The sequence below is a fragment of the Bemisia tabaci genome, chromosome 9 (genome assembly GCF_918797505.1).
Source record: "Bemisia tabaci chromosome 9, PGI_BMITA_v3".
NCBI lineage: Eukaryota > Metazoa > Arthropoda > Insecta > Hemiptera > Aleyrodidae > Bemisia > Bemisia tabaci.
In genome coordinates, this window is record NC_092801.1 from 10167080 (window position 1) to 10186845 (window position 19766).

A 19766-nucleotide genomic window follows, 5' to 3' on the forward strand; every position below is an offset into this window, starting at 1 on the left:
GTCTGCTTCTATTATATTTTTTCGAGGAGAAACAAGCCAACATTATAGCTTGTGATTTTAATAGAATGTTCTGCCATCGGAGAGGAAAAATAAAGGAAGTTTTCGATGAATTAGTGTTTCAAGGAAACCATAATGTATGACAGGATTGCCATGCTATGTAAGAACGCTGCATGAATCATCAAGCGTTGCCAAATTTCCTTCGACAAATCACGAATTTTCGGGAAAATTTGTGAATATTTCTCCTCCGATTTTTCAGAGAATTTTGTACGTTATCCCTTCTAAAAAGTCTGAAAACTTCAAGGAGAAATATTCATAACTTTCCTCAAAAATAAATAAAAATGCGGCAACATTCGAATGCTTGCTGATATGGCGTTTTTACTCAGGACGGCAGAGGATCTCTGGAACGCCACAAACTGACATACGTGGTTTTGCACTATAGCTATCGATTTCTCGAGAGTTCCTGAGCCACTTTGGGAGGCTGTGTGCACTAAACTGTGCCCTGAAATGAAAAACAGATACCTAAATCATAAAATGCGACTCTTTGGGTGGATGTCTGTCAAAAAGAAATTACTCCGTGTGAGATAGCCAAATGGACTGCATTTTGCAATTTGGAACTATAAATTCTGGCTCTTCTGGAAAAACACTTATGTGCATAGGGAAACTAATGGCACATACATTGATTTTAAACCAGGCTAGAATTTATAGTTCCAAATTGCAAAATATAGTCCAAATGTCCGGCATTATGCAGTTTCGATCCACAGTGCGTCGCGTCAAGTTCGGTTGTGTTCCTTCGGAAAGAGATTAGCGAGTGCCGATTTCTTTCGGACTGAAAAAGGCGGGCTGCTTGGCGTCGTTCACCCTTCCTCCAGACTGCCACCGGCCGGATGTTGTTTTCTCATTCACACTATCCGAAACCAACATCAAGCCCCTTCTTATCTTGCCACCGCTACTGTTGATTTGAAACGGCAGAGACTTTTCCCGGATGCCAATTTGTGCTAATAATTGAATTAGTGAGAACGAAAAAACACTTACTCGGTAACTCGAAAATACTCAATTTATTTTCATTGAAGACAGTCAGATTGATAAAGGTCATTGAAAATAGCAAATCTGTTCCAACTTGGAACTTCGAAGTGACCTCAAGTACTTGTCTTTAGGGCACCAACAGTCCTCTCTTTGACTAACTTCTTCACCTTCTGTGCAGTTTTGTGTGTCTTGATTATTTTCATTTTTTCGATGTATGGTGTTCTCGTTCTCACTGATTCTATTAAGAATTGATGTTCAACCAAATCGCTCGGTTCTCATCACATGAAGGACCTTACGTCGTCACCCTCCAGTCCTCCACTCAAAGTATCACAAGCGCCATGCGACGTTTCAAAATTTCCGCCGACATTTTATTTTTTTACAGAGAAATTGTTGGTTGAATCCGTTTGAAAATTTCACAATTTTTATCGGGAGCCCAAAAGAAAGTTCAGTGAAATTTTAGGACAGCTTGTTTATTCTCTGTAAAAAAAATAAAATGGCGCGCACAGTGCAGTGTCCAATGGAAATAAGTCAAATTTTCGAACATGTAAAATGAAAAAAGTAATGAGATATACGAAAAATGGGGACATTGGTGGTATTATTTTCAATGTTTGTTTACTGATTTGCATCGAATTGGCATGAGGGGAGGTGATGAGATTTAAGCTCCGCGCGTGGTGACTGGTAGCCGATGACGCGCAAGTGTTGTGATAGCAGCAGTGATCAAGGCTGATTGACACGGTGCCAAATGTCCGGTTGGTGATAAAAATGGCTACAAACACTCCTGGTAAGTTATTTAATTAAGATTTAATCGTAAAAATTATTTTTTCAACTTCTAAACATTACTTTTGAGCACGTTTTTCGATGGTACTCTAATTTAATATTCTGCCCTCTTATTTAAACTTTAAAGACGTTTCTAAGAAAAACCAAAAATAACCTATTTTCCTGACAAGTGATAATGATTGCAAATTTCCTGTAGATTCTGAATTTTCAAGTCCCATCTGCGTCTGGCTGCGAATAATAAAGTTATATCGTTTTTTCTGTCTCAAGGTCTCGCTCTGAAAAACTCTGATTAGTCCAGGCGCCTGGTAAGTCTACCTGGAATTTTGGGTACACAGCGATTTTTTTGGCTCACTTTATGTTTTTGGGGTCGCTGAATCCGAATCTGAAGTTTCCTACCGCGTATATGGTGAGCATTTTCTGCCATTTTGAAAAAATGGCCTAACAAGGCCTTTTTTCGCGGTTTTTTTTTTTTTTTTTATATAGCGGCTACGCATGAGAAAAAGTCCCGGATTTAGTTAATGTTTTGAATAGCTGAAATAATTTGGAAGAAAATGGTATATGAATATGCTAAGTATGCTCAAAAATTGAGGAACCTCGGATTTCGGAACTTTGGAACGCTTCGGAACTTGGCTGACCGCGGCGAGCCGGATCGCGCGTTGACGGGTGCGCCGCGAAAACGTGAATGGGCGCGATGTTCACGATGCTGGATCTTCCTCAATTTTTAAGCAAACCTAGCATATGTACACACCATTTTCTTTCAAATTATGTCAGCTATTCAAAACATTAACTCAATCCGGGACTTTTTCTCATGCGTAGCTGCTATATCAATAAAACCGCAAAAAAGGCCTTTTTAGGTCATTTTTTCAAAATGGCGGAATATGCTCACCAGATACGCGGTTGGAAACTTCAGATTCGGATTCAGCGACTCAAAAAACATAAAGTAGGTCAAAAATCGCTGTATACCCGAAATTCCAGGTAGCCTCATTTATAGCTACCAGGCGCCTGGACTAGATCTCTTCGACTTGTGGACACGGGCATCGAAAAAGGAGTGCGTTACAACAATTGAGGGGAAACTCCGCAGAACTATTCGCAAACAAACGTGTCTCAGACGAAGATTTAACAAAATGTCGTGCATTTTTTATGGATTTTGTGTATTTTTTATGGATTTTTTGTATTTTTATGGATTTTTTGTTTTTATCTTTCTTTCTTCTCTTGTCTCTTGTGAAGTTTAAGTTTGCTGTAAATTTTCGGTGATGTTTTACTGTGCTGAATTTTTTATTTTTTGAAATGCCTTTTCCTTTTTATTAAATACTTGTAATATGACAAAATTCAAGTGTTCGTCCTTTTTCTCATGCTGATCCTCGGAAACCTCATTATTTTATAGTGTATATTTGAATTTTTCAGCTTTCATTTCACGCAGCATTGAAATTGGGAATGAAAGAAAGGATAGACCTTAGTTTTGTTAGGCCCAGAGTTAAAAAATAAAATATGCATCGTTAGAATCTGTAAGTATACAGTCGATTTTTGGAGCGAGCTTGCGTGAATCTATACATTTTAATCCTTGAATTATTGCTAAAGAAACTGCTTTTTCCAGGCGCGTTGGCAACACTGTATTTAAATGGAGGTGTTATGAGAGGGCCAGATATACCTTTGTAAGCCTTATTAGTAGTGATTTCAGGTTGGTTTTCTCTCTTTTACCCACAAAAATAATGTACTCATGTCATTAAAATAAGTGGAAAAATAACGGCACATTTGGCAAAATTTGGCAACACCATAATCAATCATTTGGGAAATTTTGGAAACTTTGACTTTAATACAAGGAAGAACATGGTGAATACTTAACACTGTCAAAATTTCATTGAATTCCATGCATTATTCGATCAGATATGAATTATTTCCCATCCGCCCATAAGGACACTGCACTGTGTGGCGGCGGAAATTTGTAAACGTCGCATGGCGCTTGTGATACTTTGGCCGGAAGGTGACGATGTGTGTATTCGTGTATTGCGATTTTCAGAAAATAATTTCAGCTCCTCGATCGCAGTGTTTTAATATTTCGATTCGCACTTTGTACCTGAGATTTAAAAAAATGAAAATTTCAAGGAGTAATATTTAATTGTTCTCCTTGACAAAAATAAAATGGGAGCGGAGCTTTTTTAAATCCGCAAACGAGATACGTGGTCTGGTCTTTTCACCGTCGAATACTTTCCTTGAATGGACCGATTTTAACTGAATCTTGCATCAAGTCTCAGACAAGTTAAAAAAGTTTGAAGTTTCATTCTTCTGTAATAGAGTCCCTTTATACTGAGAGTCAAGACAATTTGAATCCATTTCTGATTGGTTCCCGTATTTTAGGCCTTCGCAGTGTCACAAACGGGAATAAAGATTACATTTTCACCGTTTGCAAAGATTGTAAACTGGAATGGACCAGGGAATTACGGGGTCGGCAAGAAACAAACGGAATTAGGGAAGGAACGAAGAAAGGAATTCGAGAATGGGCCGATCAAAGATTACAAGCAACGTTCAATTTCTGTAATCTTTAATCCCGTTTGTGATTCCATGAGGGGGTGTTGTCTTGACTCTCAGTATAAAGGGACACTATTCTGTAAGACAGAAGCCTAAGCCTGTTAAAAGTTTGAAACATACATTTGGACCGCGTTTAACAGAAAGGAACCAAGCCACATTAGCTATTGCCAAATTTAACTGGGCAAGTCAATTTTTTACGAGAGAACGTTTGTGCGGACTCCTTTGAAAATTTTAAGGAATTTGCGTCGCACTATGAAGATAATTCACTGAAATTTGCACGAAAATCCGCCCAACCGTTTTCATGCAAGAAATTAATTCGTCCAATTAAATTTGGCAATAGCTGATGTGGCTTGGTTCCACTCTGTTCAATGCGGTCCATTTTAGAGCGGATCAAGGCTGAGGACAGGAGGAATATTTTTTCTTGATCTCGGACTTTTGAACTAAGAAAGTTTATGACGGTCCAAGATGACTTCAAAAATACTCACAAATCTTTTTTTTTTTTTTTTTTTTTTTTTTTCCAAAATGCAACTTGGTACGTTTTGTTGAACTCGGTGCAAATGAAGGTTTTTTTTCTCTTCTTTTTCTTTTCTTTTTTTTTTGGACTCCTCCTTGCCTCCGTATTACTTAATTAAGGCGATTTGATGGACGCCATATTTTGTGTCAGAACGGCATCATGCGATATATCACATCAATCGGTTCCATTTTTTCAGCTACTCGTCATTTTTCTCCAATTTTGAGATCGTAATTCTGTTGTCAGGAGACTAAAGCACTCACTTACCAATTTTAACAAAGAAATTCAATGTAATGAAGGCGTGGTTTTTTTTTTAGCGAGAAAATATCGCATTCGATACTGATATAGAAACTGCACTCGAATGCGATATTTTCTCCCTAAAAAAACCAAGCCTTCATTACGTTAAATTTCTTTGTTTAAATTGGTATGTGAGTGTTTTAGTCTCCTGACAATAGAATTGCGATTCCAAAATTGGAGAAAATTGACTAGTAGCTGAAAAAATGGAACCAATTGATGCGATATATATCGCATGCCGTTCTGATACAAAATATGGCGTCCATCGAATCACCTTAAGAAAAATGGGCCGTTTGCGGAATGTTTGATCCCAGCTAAATTGTATGACTATACTCTGCCGTGCTAAGGAAAAGCGCCGTATGAACTTTCAGGCATTGCCAAATTTCCTATGATAAAACGCGAATTTCCTGGTAAACTTGTGAATATTTTCCTCCCGATTTTTCAGATGATTTAGTTCGCAATTTTACCTAAAGATTCTGAGAATTCAAAGGAAAATATCTTTAACATGCCTCCAAAGTGAACATTTCATCGAAGGAAATTTGGCAACTCTCGAATGTTCATACGGCGTTCTTCCTTAGCATTGCTGTACTTTCAATGCGTTTTACAATGAAAACATTTTCGCAGAGGAAGTGCTGAACTGTTTCTGAATGATTTACAGGCGCTTAGGATCCGTGCATGTTAGTATACTGCCGTGCTAAGGAAAATCGCCGTATGATCATTCGAATTGCCGAATTGCCCCGGATAAAGCATGCATTTTTGAGAACGATTATGCGTATTTTTACTTCGAATTTTCAGAAATTTTAGACAAAATTGCGTACAAAATAGTTTGAAAATTTTGGGAAAAAATATTGACAAATTTTCTAGTAAATTCGGTTTTTCATCGGAGGAAACTTGACAACGTCTGAAAGCTCATACGGCGTTCTTCCTTAGCACGGCAGTTTATAAGCAGGGTTTTTTGCGAAACTTACCTTAGGGGCAGTGGCGTGGCGTGAACGATCGATTATCGATATTTCTCCATTTGAAGCTATGGTAAAGAATCGATTATTAAGGTGTTCGCAGCGAACACCGTGTCCATCGATCCTTTTCCGTATGTTTGAATGAGAGATCTATCGATACATCGCAAAGCACGCCACGCCACTGCTTCGGAGCCGTTGAGTATCACGTAACGCACTTGGGGGTAGTGGGGTTTGAACTAGCGTTACGGTGCGTTACAAAAGGGGAGGGAGATCAATCCCAGCGTTACGTAACGAATGCGAGCCGGGGGGGGGACTCTGAATAAAACAACGACAGTTAAAATGCACAGTCGTAATATTTATTTCGTTTTTCCTTTTTCTTTTTTTTTTACAAAAAGTATAATGACAGCAAGTAAACAAATGGTAAACGTTAAGGTAAACATACCATATTGACTGCATTACGTCACATAATAGAAGGGTTGCAACGAAGAATGAAACATCGGATGGCGTGGAAATCCTTGCGTTTTTGGAATCAGAGGCGGATCCAGCAACTTGGCCACACCGGATGTCCTCCATTTAAACCTATGCTAAATAATCGATTCTTGTCGGAGCACCCGGCCCCTCCAAGAATCGATACCTTTCCATAGGTTTGAATGGAGGACATCCGGTGTTGCCAAGTTGCTGGATCTGCCAATCTTTGGAATCGCGGCAGCGATGAAATTCCAGGAGCATGTATAAATTAAATTCTTGAGCCAATTGGCAGGCTAAGACTTTAAGGACTATGGAGAATTTTCCCGCAGAACATGACTACAATATTATAGATTTTCATATCAGCAGGTATACTAGGAATCAGGATTGCAAATTACATTATTTTACACATTATGAAAAAAGACAAATTTTTCCTCGTGTATTCTTCTATTCTTTTTTAAGCTCAATTTTCATGCATTTAAAGGCTTGAGGGGAGAGTAATTTCCCCTGAGGAAGAGAGACATTTTTTTCTATTTTTTTTTTTATCAGGATTTGGCTCAAGAAGTCCTGTCTAATACTCTTAAATATCATCTAAATTGTATCCAAAAGAGGACACATGCATGTTTAACACGGAAAATAAAATGAAATTGCTGATCTCACAATTTTGTAGTTAAAAAAAGCATCCTACATGTTTCAATGTAGATTTTACAATAAAAAAATGCTAATTTAACGACCCTGTGCTCATATTAGCTTGCCACTATTGTAAAATGTACTTTTTAAGCATGTCAGGCATATTTTTTAACAGTTTTATTGTTAAATTAGCAATCCGTTTTTTCCGTGAATTAAAACATAATTTACTCAGGGGTTAAATTTCTGGATTTCTAACGTTTTCACGGTGTCCATCCTGTAAGTTTCACAAGTACCTGTGTATTGTGAGATTGAATTTCTAACGCCGGTTAGTGGTTTATTGAATCGAAATAAATTCATTCCAGGTATGGATGGATTTCAGCTCCGCAAATCAGCCAGGATTTCCAACTTTCAAGTTTTTCACATCAACACTGTTATTCTACGGTGCAATCCTTAAACATTCTTCATATCCAAGAGAGAAAATTTAAGAACTCTGGGAGTAACACTAAATACATCTTACAACTATATTTCATTATTGTCAATTTATCACATGACGATAAAGTGAATTGGAACGTACATTAAACTGAGAGGACGTAAAACAAAACAAATGGTAACTGAGATTTGCGCATGCAATTAGGAGTTGTTTAAAATCCTGGAATATGCTTTCCCTCGCTGAAAGAAAAAGCTAGATTGTCCAACTTCTTCTTTGCGATTAAACTGACATGGACAGGTGCATTATTGGCGGATCCAGCAAGTTGGCAACATTCTTTTTCTCCAGTTAAACCTATGGAAATTTATCGATTCTTGGAGGGGTCAGGAGCTCTGACGAGAATCGATTATTTAACATAGGTTCAAATGGAGGGAATCCGGTGTTGCCAAATTGCTGGATCTATCTGTGATGAACTGGTGCAATGCTTCACATGCAGTTCCAGCTTTAAGAAAGATAGAATGTGATAAAAACGATTTTTCTTTCTTTTTGTAGTTTGAAACCAAAAATTACTGAGTGAATGGCTGTTAAAGGAGAGGAGAAGAGAGGCCTGTTAATATCGTAGCTATAGTATAGCTGATTATATGAAGTGATTCGAGAGAGGATAACAGAGGCATCATTACAAGTTGGAAAATCATCATCCCTATAAATGTGTGCAAAAGGATTGGTCAGTTGCGCTGGTCACAGAATCGTGTTTTGGTGCGTTATTCTTGTAGATCAGCTAAAAATAATACGATCCGTCCAAACAGCATCTTTCTACGTTCAAACCCGAGATACAGCGCCTTGAACAACTCGATTTATGACGTCATCCACGGCGGAGGCACATACCATGTTATGCACAAGTTCGTTTGATGACGTCATAAGTCGAGTTTTTTTAAGGCACGATATCTCGGTTAATATTGAACGTAAGAAGTTGCTGTTTGGACAGATCTTATTATTTTTAACTAATCTACAATAATCCATTGGCAGATCCAGCAAATTGACAACATTGTCTTTTCTTAATTCAAACCTGCTCCTTGATTGTTGAATCGTTATCGAATGACCTTGATCGATATATAGCATTGTTAAGATAGGGATTTATCGATCAGAAGCATTCGATAACGATTCAACAATCGACCCGCAGCTGTGAAAATGTATCGATTCTAGGAGGAGCTTGGTGCTCCGACAAGAATCGATTTTAAATGGAGGAAATCCGGTGTTGCCAATTTGCTGGATCCACCTCTGCAATAATTGAGCATCAAAATAACGATTCCGTGACCAGCGCAACTCTGCCGTGCTACGGGAAAACGCCGTATGAACATTCGAGAGTTGCCAAATTTTCTTCAATTATTTTTGAGGCAAGTCATGGATATTTTTCCTTGAAATTTTCAGGAACTTTAGGTGAAATTGCGAGCAAAATCATCTGAGAAATTGGAAAGGAAATATTCATGAGTTTACAAGGAAATTCGTGTTTTATCAAAGGAAATTTGGCAACGCCTGAAGGTTCATGCGGCGTTTTTCCTTAGCACGGCACCATTGATTCTAAAAGAGGCATCCTGCATCAGCTAGATCAACACTTGTGGTCAATTTTAATGGAGGGAAATTAGTGCTTGCCAATTACCTGCATAAATTACCACCAGAAATTCGTGGGGTCCATTTGAAACTCTTCGGGTGGTCTTTTATCCCTGCGCTAAAATGATATGAAAAAAATGAAGATCATTGAAGAGCTTACTTGGTTTCGAGTTTTTTTCAGATCAACCTTTGTAAGCTATCTTTTTTCTTACTCACGACTAGTAATATGAAAGGAGACCTTTGCATTGCGCGTTTCTCAAAATCAGATACAGTATAAGAAAGGAAAAGAAACAAAATGAAGTCATTGCAATATTCTGCGAAACTGACTCAGAGAATGTCTAAAGAAAAACATGTAGTGAAAGTACTCAAAAATAAAATCGTTCTAATGAACTGTCTATGCCAACACACTACATCTTACGCTAGTTATACAATATTATTGTCATTATTACGGTTTATCACCAAACTTACAGTGAATTGTGATATTTTTACATTTTAGGTGGACAGAAAAAAATTAAAATAAAATTTCCATCTTTGGAATAACTAGAAATAGTATCTCATGAAAGTCCTGTAAGAAATGTACAAAAAGTGTAAAAACGTACACGTATGTGTTAAAATTACTCATTATGCGAAAATAAATTAAATTGTTCTCCAAATGGTTTCCAATGTTTTCCTTTTAAAGGAGCTAAGAAATTAAATTTTTAAGAATATAATATCATTTTGGCATATATATTTGCTTCTCTCAAAAGCTTTATATATTTTGGATTTCCAAGCACTCTGCTAAAGAGGTAACTCTTGACATGAGAACTTAACTGGGAACACACTAAATGAGACTTTTTAATTTGACTCTGATTCCTTTCAACTATACATTTATACAATTGAATGAATAGTTTTATGTTAAAAAGAACAGTGACAGTTTCATTCAATAATTTTCTTTTTGGATGGAAGTAAATTAAAATTCTAAAAACAATGTCCTCTTGTCATTTCGAGTTTAAAATGATCATCTTTATTACATCTGCAATTTTAAGAAAGTAATGAGCACGCGACATTTAAACAAGAAATAACGTAGTTAGAGCTTTCGCTCGTATCTCGTAATTAAAAATCCATGGCAAGCTTACAACAACTCTGAATGTCCAACTATCTATTATCTATGTTTCTATGCGATAAAGTCGTTGCATAAAAAAAGAGAAAATTACAGACTGAAGGTGAATGCTAGTGTTTTTTTTCCTACAATATTCATCACGTAATTTTTCCGTTACGTCAAAACTTAAATCAAAGATGCATTTTTCACTTGGAGGACGACTTGGAAAGCTGTGAGCTCATTGAATTAATGGAATTTTTGAGGAGACTCTTTTTTAAAATTTTCTACTTTTGATTCTGGTGGCACAACAGATTTTTTTTTCAATTTCTTTTTTTTTTTATTTTTTTTGACATTAATAATAATAGTATGAGGAGGAGGCAGGACCCCTGATTTTTTTTCCTCTTGAATTTACACCAAAGACTCGGAATTTTCTGAGGACTAAACTAAAAATTTCATGATTATTCTGTTGTTTCGGATATATGCAATAAATCGCAGGTGCTTGTCACTACCTTGATACGGTTGGTAAATTATCTTCAAAGCGTCTCCTCCTTTCCACCTCTCTTGTAAACATAAAAGAAAAAATGTATGTTTCAAAGGCGGTAGATTTTTTTCCGCTCAAAATTCCCTCCGATATTCAGAGACTTTCCCAAAAGAATCATTCTTAACTTCCTACAAACATTTCTACTCATATTTTCGTGTAAAACGTCCCATTCTCAGAAGTCTTCACTATAAATGTATTCTATTCTAAAACCAGCTAAAATTATAAGGGTCAATTTTATTCCGTGCTTCAATTGACGTATTTCATTCCCTTAAAAATGTATCTGGGTTAGCATAGAGGAGCTGAATCAATATTTACATCCTACGAACGTAAATTAAATCACAAAAACAATTGAACATTTATTTCATCTGAATTGACCTTATAGCCTTTTTTACGCATGGAATCAAGAATGCCAAACTACCAATATTACATGTATATGATTTTTAAATGTTTTCGTCGCGAGATTTTGGAGTAATTTTCTCCCGAACGAACCAACAACTAAAGTCTCTCTCTCTTAATGCAAGTATATGAGCTGATTTATTTCAGCAATTTTGAGAATTACTGTTTAGATTCTTACTTGCAAGTGTTACGCAGCTGATTTCAATTATAGAAGCCGCTAGTTTTAAATGAGAACTAGATGAATAATTAAGATTCACCTTGGTTATAGCTATAAAATATGAGTCATACACAATCACTGATAAATAAGGATTCATTCGAGGCCCTTAAACGCTTTCTGAAGTTTTCGGAAACTATGGCTTCATCTATAAACTTTAAACTATGGGTGCCTATAGGTCGGGGTCTTGCCAAATTTACATCTAGTATACATTTTAAGAGGTTCAAGGCTGTGGATTGAACAGTTGCTACCTATATGAAGAGTGATAAAAATCCTCGAGACCCGTTCATTCAAAATATGCCTATTTAGGCACATCAAAATTACTTATATACATTGTTCTAATAGGAAATGTTAAAATTAAATACTTTGAATTTACTCTAGAATAGGTACATACAATTTGATGAAATCTGAAGAAAATATGCTCTCTGAAAAATTAAAGGTACCAAGCCGCTTCCAAGAGCTGATCTTCGTAACACGGCTCCATTTGGTGGACCGCGTTAAACAAAAAGAAACCAAGGCACATCAGCTATTGCCAAATTTAATTGGGCAATTTAATTTTTTACATGAAAATGGTTGTGCGGTTTTTTGTCCACATTTCAGTGGATTTTCTCCACAGTGCTAAGCAAATTCCTGAAAATTTTTAAAGAAATCCGCACTAACGTTCTCTCGTAAAAAATAAAATGTCCCTGTTATATTTGGCAATAGCTGATGTGGCTTAACGCGGTCTATTTGTCACGGAACAATACAAATCAGTGGCGTGGCGTGGATTGCGATTTATCAATTGTTATGCCATTTAAACCTATGGTAAAGAATCGATTATTAAGGTGTTCGCTGCGAACACCCTGTTTATGTATCCTTTTCCATAGGTATAAATGGCATAACAATCGATGTATCGCAAAGCAGGCCACGCTACTGATACAAAACGGAGAATTTTCTGGACGCATGTTTTTTTTCTCGGTTACTATTAAAAAGTGAAAAAGAGAGACTTTACATCGTAACTAAGTTTTACAAACAACAACAACAAGTGATAAAGTTATTTTTCACATGATAATTGAGAGCAACTAATTAGTCATCTTAGAACTAGAAAACTTTTGCTTACACATAGATAATTAACGTAGTTTATTGTCTTAGTTACCTGTACAAATTGAGTCTTTTTATTGAATTAAAAGCACGAATTTTCAAATTATTGTCATTCGGTTGCGTTACACATATTGTCTACATCAAGAAGCTATCCTAGTATAATATGAAGTAAAAGATATTTTCGTAAAAACATTAGGTACAAAGTCACTTTGATCTTAAGAAACAATTTTCCTAAATCGGAGGCGTTTTCTTTTTGGCTTCAACACCCCCTCCCCCCGCAAGCTTCCTCTTTAGTTGAAAGGGGGGGGGGGGTTCTGTGAGGTTGACGCTAGCAAAAATATTGGTAGGTCTAGTCATTGATGATTTTGAAAAGGAGTATCATCCTCCGTTTCAGTCTTAACAATTAGAGAGTGTGCGAATCAAAGTGCGATTAACGATACTGTCTTGTTATTTAACAATGTGGATACTTTTCACGAGTATCATCGGCAGTAGCGAGGCGTGAATTGCGATGTATCGATTATTATGCCATTTAAACCTATGGTATAGAATCGATTAGTGAGGTGTTCGCTGCAGACACCCTGTTTATCGATCCTTTTCCATAGGTTTAAATGGCATAACAATCGATATATCGCAAAGCACGCCACGCCACTGATCGTATTTTCTCAATTTGAATGACTGATTAGAATGAGATCCATATAGTATCAAAAACGTGTAATTATTTGCTTCTTTTAAAAATATTATATCCATTCTTTTTAATCAATATTTGTGAATGATTCAAGGCATTTAAATGTATGAAGTTTTGCTCCAAACATTTCCCTAGACAATCGATTTCTTAGTTCTCAGATATTATCAAGCTGTTGAATTTTCTCTTTCACACTAAAGCAGGAAGACGTCACGAGATAGCTCATCTTCAAAAAGAAAGAAAAACTGTCTACGTTTATAATGAAGATTTTTAAAAATTCTGCAGCACGGATTTTCGAAATCGTTACATCGCGCGTAGACCGAATTTAGCCAGTATAATTAGACCAAGAGAACGCCTCCAATTAGTTACCGCCCTGATAATACAAAATAGTAGATATGATAATTAGCTGAATTGATAAACAAAAAACAACAGGACAATATCTTTCCTTTCTCCTAAAAATGATTACTTATTTACACAGAAATGCGGGTTGAAAAATACAGAAAAGAGATAGGCTAAAAAATATTTTTGAATCGTTGTTTGGCATTTGCCTATTCTTTGGATTTTCCACAGCGATTGCAACATGAATATATCGTGCACTTTCATGTGATTCTTGAAGAAAGACTTTCGAAAAGTTCGAAGCAGAGGGTTTCCTTCTTAGATTGGCATACTTCAAATTCACTAAGACTATCTCCAAGTAACTGAGCGACCAAACTAAACGGGCGATCAGAACTAAGTTTCAACGTTAATATTTTTCAGCACGGCCGCAAAATTTTGAAAGTCAAATACAGATAGACTGCATTTCATTGTAAAGTCGCCGGAGATTTGATTATTTATCGATGACTGAACTCGCAATCCAGGATCCACTTGTTCCGATTTCGGCGTTTCTCCTTTTTACTCTTAGTTTCTCAAAGAGAAACGAGCCATATTTATTTGTTGAAATATTCACAAACTGATCTTTAAACTGAACAGAAAAAGGAGACTTCGGAAGAAATTGCATTTACCTTTCAGAGTATTAGTCTCTGAAGTAGAACGTAGAGTACATATAGGGGAATATGAAACGTCAAAAACCGAAATTCATGTTTTTCGAGTTCAGCCATCGATATTCATACTTATGATTTCCCACTCTCAATTCTCATGATAAAAAATTCGAGAAGAGTGAGAAAATGAGAGCTCTCGGCCAGTGGCGTGGCGTGAACAATCGATTATCGATATTTCCCCGTTTGAAGCCATAAGAAAGAATCGAATATTAAGGTGTTCGTTACGAACACTCTGTCTATCGATTCTTTTCCATAGGTTTAAATGTCAGATCAATCGATATATCGCAAAGCACGCCACGCCACTGCTCTTGGCTCTTCATCTATCTGCTTCATGGAAAAAATTAAATTGCTAAAAAAAAAGACTGAAATTTTTCAACGTAGATTTTACAAAAAATGCAACTTTAACCGCTATTGTAAGTTAATTTAACCACGGGGGTGGTTAAAGTAGCATTTTTTTGTTGTAAAATCTACGTTGAAACATTGCAGTCACTTTTTTTTAGCAATTTAATTGTCAAATCAGCAATTTAATTTTTTCCGTGTTCGAAATATTATGCTGATTACATAATTAACTGATTGAATAAAGGTGGTCTTTATACGTATTTGTCGTCCACTATAAAATCATCTTCAGCATCCCCTTACATTTCAGACATGGTAATATGATTTTATTGTCCCTTTTCTGGCGACTTTTATATCCAGTAATCTTCCTGTATCTCGAGCCTGATGCTTCAATTTAGGTACGCCGCTCAGTTACTGATAGCGATAATTGTTTAAAAAACAACAGAAGAATCAAGGATTTAAAATTATTATGTACAAACTAATTCCTAAGTTGATATGTTTGAACGTGATATTCTACTTTGGATTTTGTAGTTTCATTTCTGATTATTTTTTGCAGGGTTGTCAATCCGGTTAGAGCAAGATCAGTTTATTAGCTAATTATGCTTTTCAATGAAGCCGGAAACGTAATATGACCACCGTTAAAGTTGTGACGCATTGTTAAGTTCACACTCTAAAATCGACGATTCGTCTTGCATTTGTGTCTAATCGCGCAGCTGGATTTTAAATCCTGCACGATTTGGAGAATTTTAAGCATTTTTTCCAAAAATTCGCAATTCACAATTTTTCGCTCTCACGTGCATATAATTCTGCCGTGCTAAGGAAGAACGCCGTATGATTATTTTCGCCGGAGTTGCCAAATTTCCTTCGGTTAAATGTTTATTATTAAGGAAAGTTATGAATATTTTTCGTTGAAATTTTCAGGAACTTCAAGTGAAATTGCGAATAAAAGTATCTGAAAAATTGCAAATAAATTATTCTTAAGTTTACCAGGAAATTCGTGTTTTAATAAAGGTAACTTGGCAACGCCTGAAGGTATTTTTCCTTAGCACGGCAAATCTACCTATTACACGTTTAAACAGAGTTCACACCGAAAACCACTGTAGCTGAAACCATTTGGATTTTAATCGAGTTGACAACACTGCTGTCCCATTAGCAAACATTCTATGGGCATCGACGCGATTCTGTACGATTGGATTACATTTTAAAACAAGGAACCACTATCTTTGGCTCTCCCATAAAGTCACATATATGCATAGGGCAATGGCATGTATGTTTGTTACTAAAATGGGCCAGAAATAGTGGCTCCTTATTGCAAAATGTAATCAAATTAGCCTACAGCCTCTACAGTTGGAACCGTAGTCCTCTAATGTAAACCTTTTCACGTAATGCCCTAGTGAATGTGTGGAAACGGAACATGATATGGACTGCATTTTGCAATTTGGACCCATAAATTCTGGCCCGGTCTAAAAACAACGTAAGTGCCATTAGTTTCCCTATGCACATAAGTGTTTTTTCAGATGAGCCAGAATTTATAGTTCCAAATTGCAAAATGCAGTCCATATGGAGGAGAGTGCTTAGTATTCCAATCAGATTGACTTCAAATTGGCTGATTCACGGTTTCGTAATGTATTCCAGACCGATTAGGACGTTTTGAGCATTTAGTTCTGCGAGACAATAAACCTCGCAGTAATATGAGGTGAATTTTCCCGATCGAATATGATGCGCTTTTTGAAATATGTGAAGGTTAAGTGATACAGATGTTTGGTGGATTTTTTTCAACCAATTGGATGCATTTCTCTCAAGCGGAACTATATGCACTATGACGTGAGCCCTATTATGCATATATTCTTATGGGTCTCAGGGGTCATGTCTTGATGCACATAGTTCCGTTTGATAGAAATACGTCCAGCTAAGCTCGAGAATGGATAAGTCAACGAAATTAGGAGAAAAATAGAGAATCCAGTTTGCTGAGAATAGGCGGGAACGAGTTTTGCGTCCATCTTACTCTCGGATAAATCATCTTTGTCGCTTGAGCCCATATTCATTCGTAAATGTCGTAGGCAACGAGCAATCGTCAGAAAATTCCAATCTATTTGTATTGAATTCGAATATTTAATGGTTCAGAACTAAAGGAACACTTTTGAAAGTACTGATTTTTATGTTTGCAATGCAAGGAGAATTTTCTCCGCTGGAATGTGTAGTGCCAGCTAACACAGTCACGAGTATGTGTAGCGAAATCAGTGACCTTAGTTGAGTCTGATTCGTATAGGCAACTAAACTAACTGTCATATGTAAAGCGGAAAGAATCGCCGAGATTTGAAGGCGTTTAAGGCGAGTCGATGCGTTTGAAGTTCTTGGCCAATGAAACTATTACTCTGCAGCGCGAATTACTTCAATTTGACGAGTTAACACGCATGCCACAGGCAAATTCTGCCATGCTAAGAAAGAACGCCGTATGAGCCTTCAGGCGTTGCCAAGTTTCCTTCGATAAAAACTGAATTTACGGGGAAAATTGTGAATAATTCCTCCCAAAATTTTAAGACTGTTTCGTACGCAATTTTATCTAAAACATCAGAAATTTTTTTAAAAAAAATGTGCATAAATATCGTCAAAAATACATGACTTATCAAGGGAACTTTGGCAACTCTCGAACGTTCATACGGCGCTTTTCCTTAGCACGGCAGAATTGCTGTCGATTATTGACTGCCTGCAATATTTAAACGCACTAAGTACTTAATTCAACCATAAAAACTCATTCAAGAAAATTGGACATTGATCTTGAAGAAAATATGATTTCTAGGAGTTCGAAGAGAGCTGATGACAGTGTCATTCCCACCAGTTCCATCGATTTATGCTTGGTTTCGTCCCTATGCTGCCGTGTGAAAATTTAAGTGTTGCCAAATTGCCTTCAATAAAATGTTTATTTTTGAGGAGTTATGTTGAAAGTTGAATATTTTTCCTTGAAGTTTTCAGGAACTTCAGATTAAATTGTGGACAAAATTCTCCGAAAAATCGGATGGAAAATATTTAAAAAATTTCCCGAGAATTCGTAATTTACCGAAGAAAATTTGGCAACGCCTTATGGCTCATACGGCGTTCGTCCTTAGCAGGCAGTATGGGTTAATTCGAAATTTTCAAGAAAGTAGAATATGACGTGAAAATTGAATGACTTTTGAATATGAGACGAAAACGTATCACATTCGATCGCGAAAATTCACCTCTGAAACCGACGAAAAAAAACTTGCGTTGAGTATAATCGCGTGAGTTCAGAACAAACTATGATCGAGTGAATTCTGAAATTTAGGCAAATCGTTGGCCGCAGCTTTGGTATGAATCGTCAGATTCCTCGAAGTCTTTCAAATTGGGGACGAAAACACGCTCTAAGTATTAGAATCAGCAGATATTCAGCAATCGTACGATTTTACAATGTATGTCAACTCATGTAATTTTAATTGGTTGGTTGCTAGGAAGGTGTCGCGTCGCTAGGGGTAGTGATCATAATTTTCAAAAAACTAATTTTTTCATCTAAGATAAAGTCGAGCAGAAAAGTCAAAAGTAGACGCTACTGTCCTGCCGTGCTAAGGAAAAATGCCGTATGAGCATTCGAATGTTGCCAAATTTCCTCTTAAAAATATTAAATTTAGAAAAAAGTTATGAATATTTTTCCTTAAAATTTTCAGACTTTTTAGATCATATTACGAACGAAATCCTCTGGAAAATCTGCGAAGAAATATTCACAAATTCTCCTGAAAATTCGCGATTTATCGAAGGAAATCTGTCAACGCCTGATGGCCCATACGACGTTTTTGCTCATCACGGCAGTATTCTTGACATCACCAACAGTAATATTTGCTAAACCGAATTTTACCCAAAAATATGCAGAGATGTAATATCTCTCAATGCTATCAGTCAGCAAAAATCGATATCTGTGACCGTGTGTGACAAACTAGACCTTAGCTCACAAAAATTGAAGACTAATTTATGTAAGTCTCTATAACCAAAGCGTGGTCAGCCAAAGCCACACGGGACAGAGTCTCAGAATGTGAGTGAGGACATCGAACAATGTAGTGATCTGATCAATCCATGAATCTGAATACTGCCGTCCTAAGGAAGAACGCCGTAAATGCCTTCGGGCGTTGCCATATTGCCTTCAAAAAATAATTTTCGGGAAAAAATTTAAATAATATTCCTCCAATTTTTCAAGCGATTTTGTTCACAATTTAATCTAAAACATCAAGAAATTTGAAGGAAAAATATGCACAACTGTCAGCAAAAAAAGACATTTTAGGGAAGGAAATTTGGTAACTCTCGAATGTTTTACAGCATTTTTCCTAAGCATGGCAGAATAGTAAACCCGACGTTGCTGAATAACTGCTGACATTTTTTTCGCGAACATATTAGCGGCGTTGTAGATGTGAGTCTTATCTGGTGACAGAAACGAAATTACAAATCGAGTGTAGAATGAAAGAAAGGGCTACGGTTAGGAGAAGAGTGGAGGCGTAGGTGATGGAGGCTCCACCTTTGCTGATGCTACCTGCCTTGACCAGTCTCAACTCCTCCTCGGAGTCCAGTACGTGGATTTTCCAGCCCAGATTATTGTGCGTGTAACACTGTAAATGGACCAAAAGAGTGATGATTAATGGAAATTTGTGAAAGGCAGCGTGGGAGGAAGGAATGGAGATGTTGCATGTGTGAGGGATTTGCGATTTGACTGTTGTTTCTTATGTGAAAGCTCGCGAGAAACACGACGGTACCACTGGTTTTCTCTGAAATCAACTCCCAAGCTCAAAAAAAAGCTCTCAAAGTGAGGCCAAAATGGAGGGATATCCCGCCCTACCCTGAGAGTCCACCTCTACATCAAAACAAACGCTCCATGCAAAGATAGGGAGCAAATACACTAGCAGGGTTGCCGTGTTTTTAGTTTTGGAGTCCCCAAATAAAGTGGCAACCCTGTCAATGTATTTGCTCCCTATCTTTGCATGGAGAGTTTGTTTTGATGTAGAGGTGGACTCTCAGGGTAGCGTGGGATATCCCCTCCATTTTGGCCTCACTTTGAGAGCTTTTTTTGAGCTTGGGAGATGATTTCAGAGAAAACCAGTGGCACCATCGTGTTTCTCGCGAACTTTTACATAGGAATCAATGGTCAAATCGCAAATTCCTCACACATGCAACATCTCCATTAGTG

At 36.9% G+C, this 19766-nt stretch overlaps 1 protein-coding gene across 1 annotated transcript in view; it reads right to left on the bottom strand.

Moving 5' to 3' along the window:
* Nucleotides 1-6421: 6421 nt before the first annotated feature.
* LOC109036724 (protein Skeletor, isoforms B/C) overlaps nt 6422-19766 on the bottom strand; it is a 155483-nt gene continuing 142138 nt past the window's right edge. Inside the window, exon 12 of the mRNA XM_072303976.1 lies at nt 6422-19191. Within this exon, the coding sequence (XP_072160077.1) occupies nt 19003-19191 (189 nt within the window). The 3' untranslated portion in view covers nt 6422-19002. The remainder of the gene's footprint in view (nt 19192-19766) is intronic.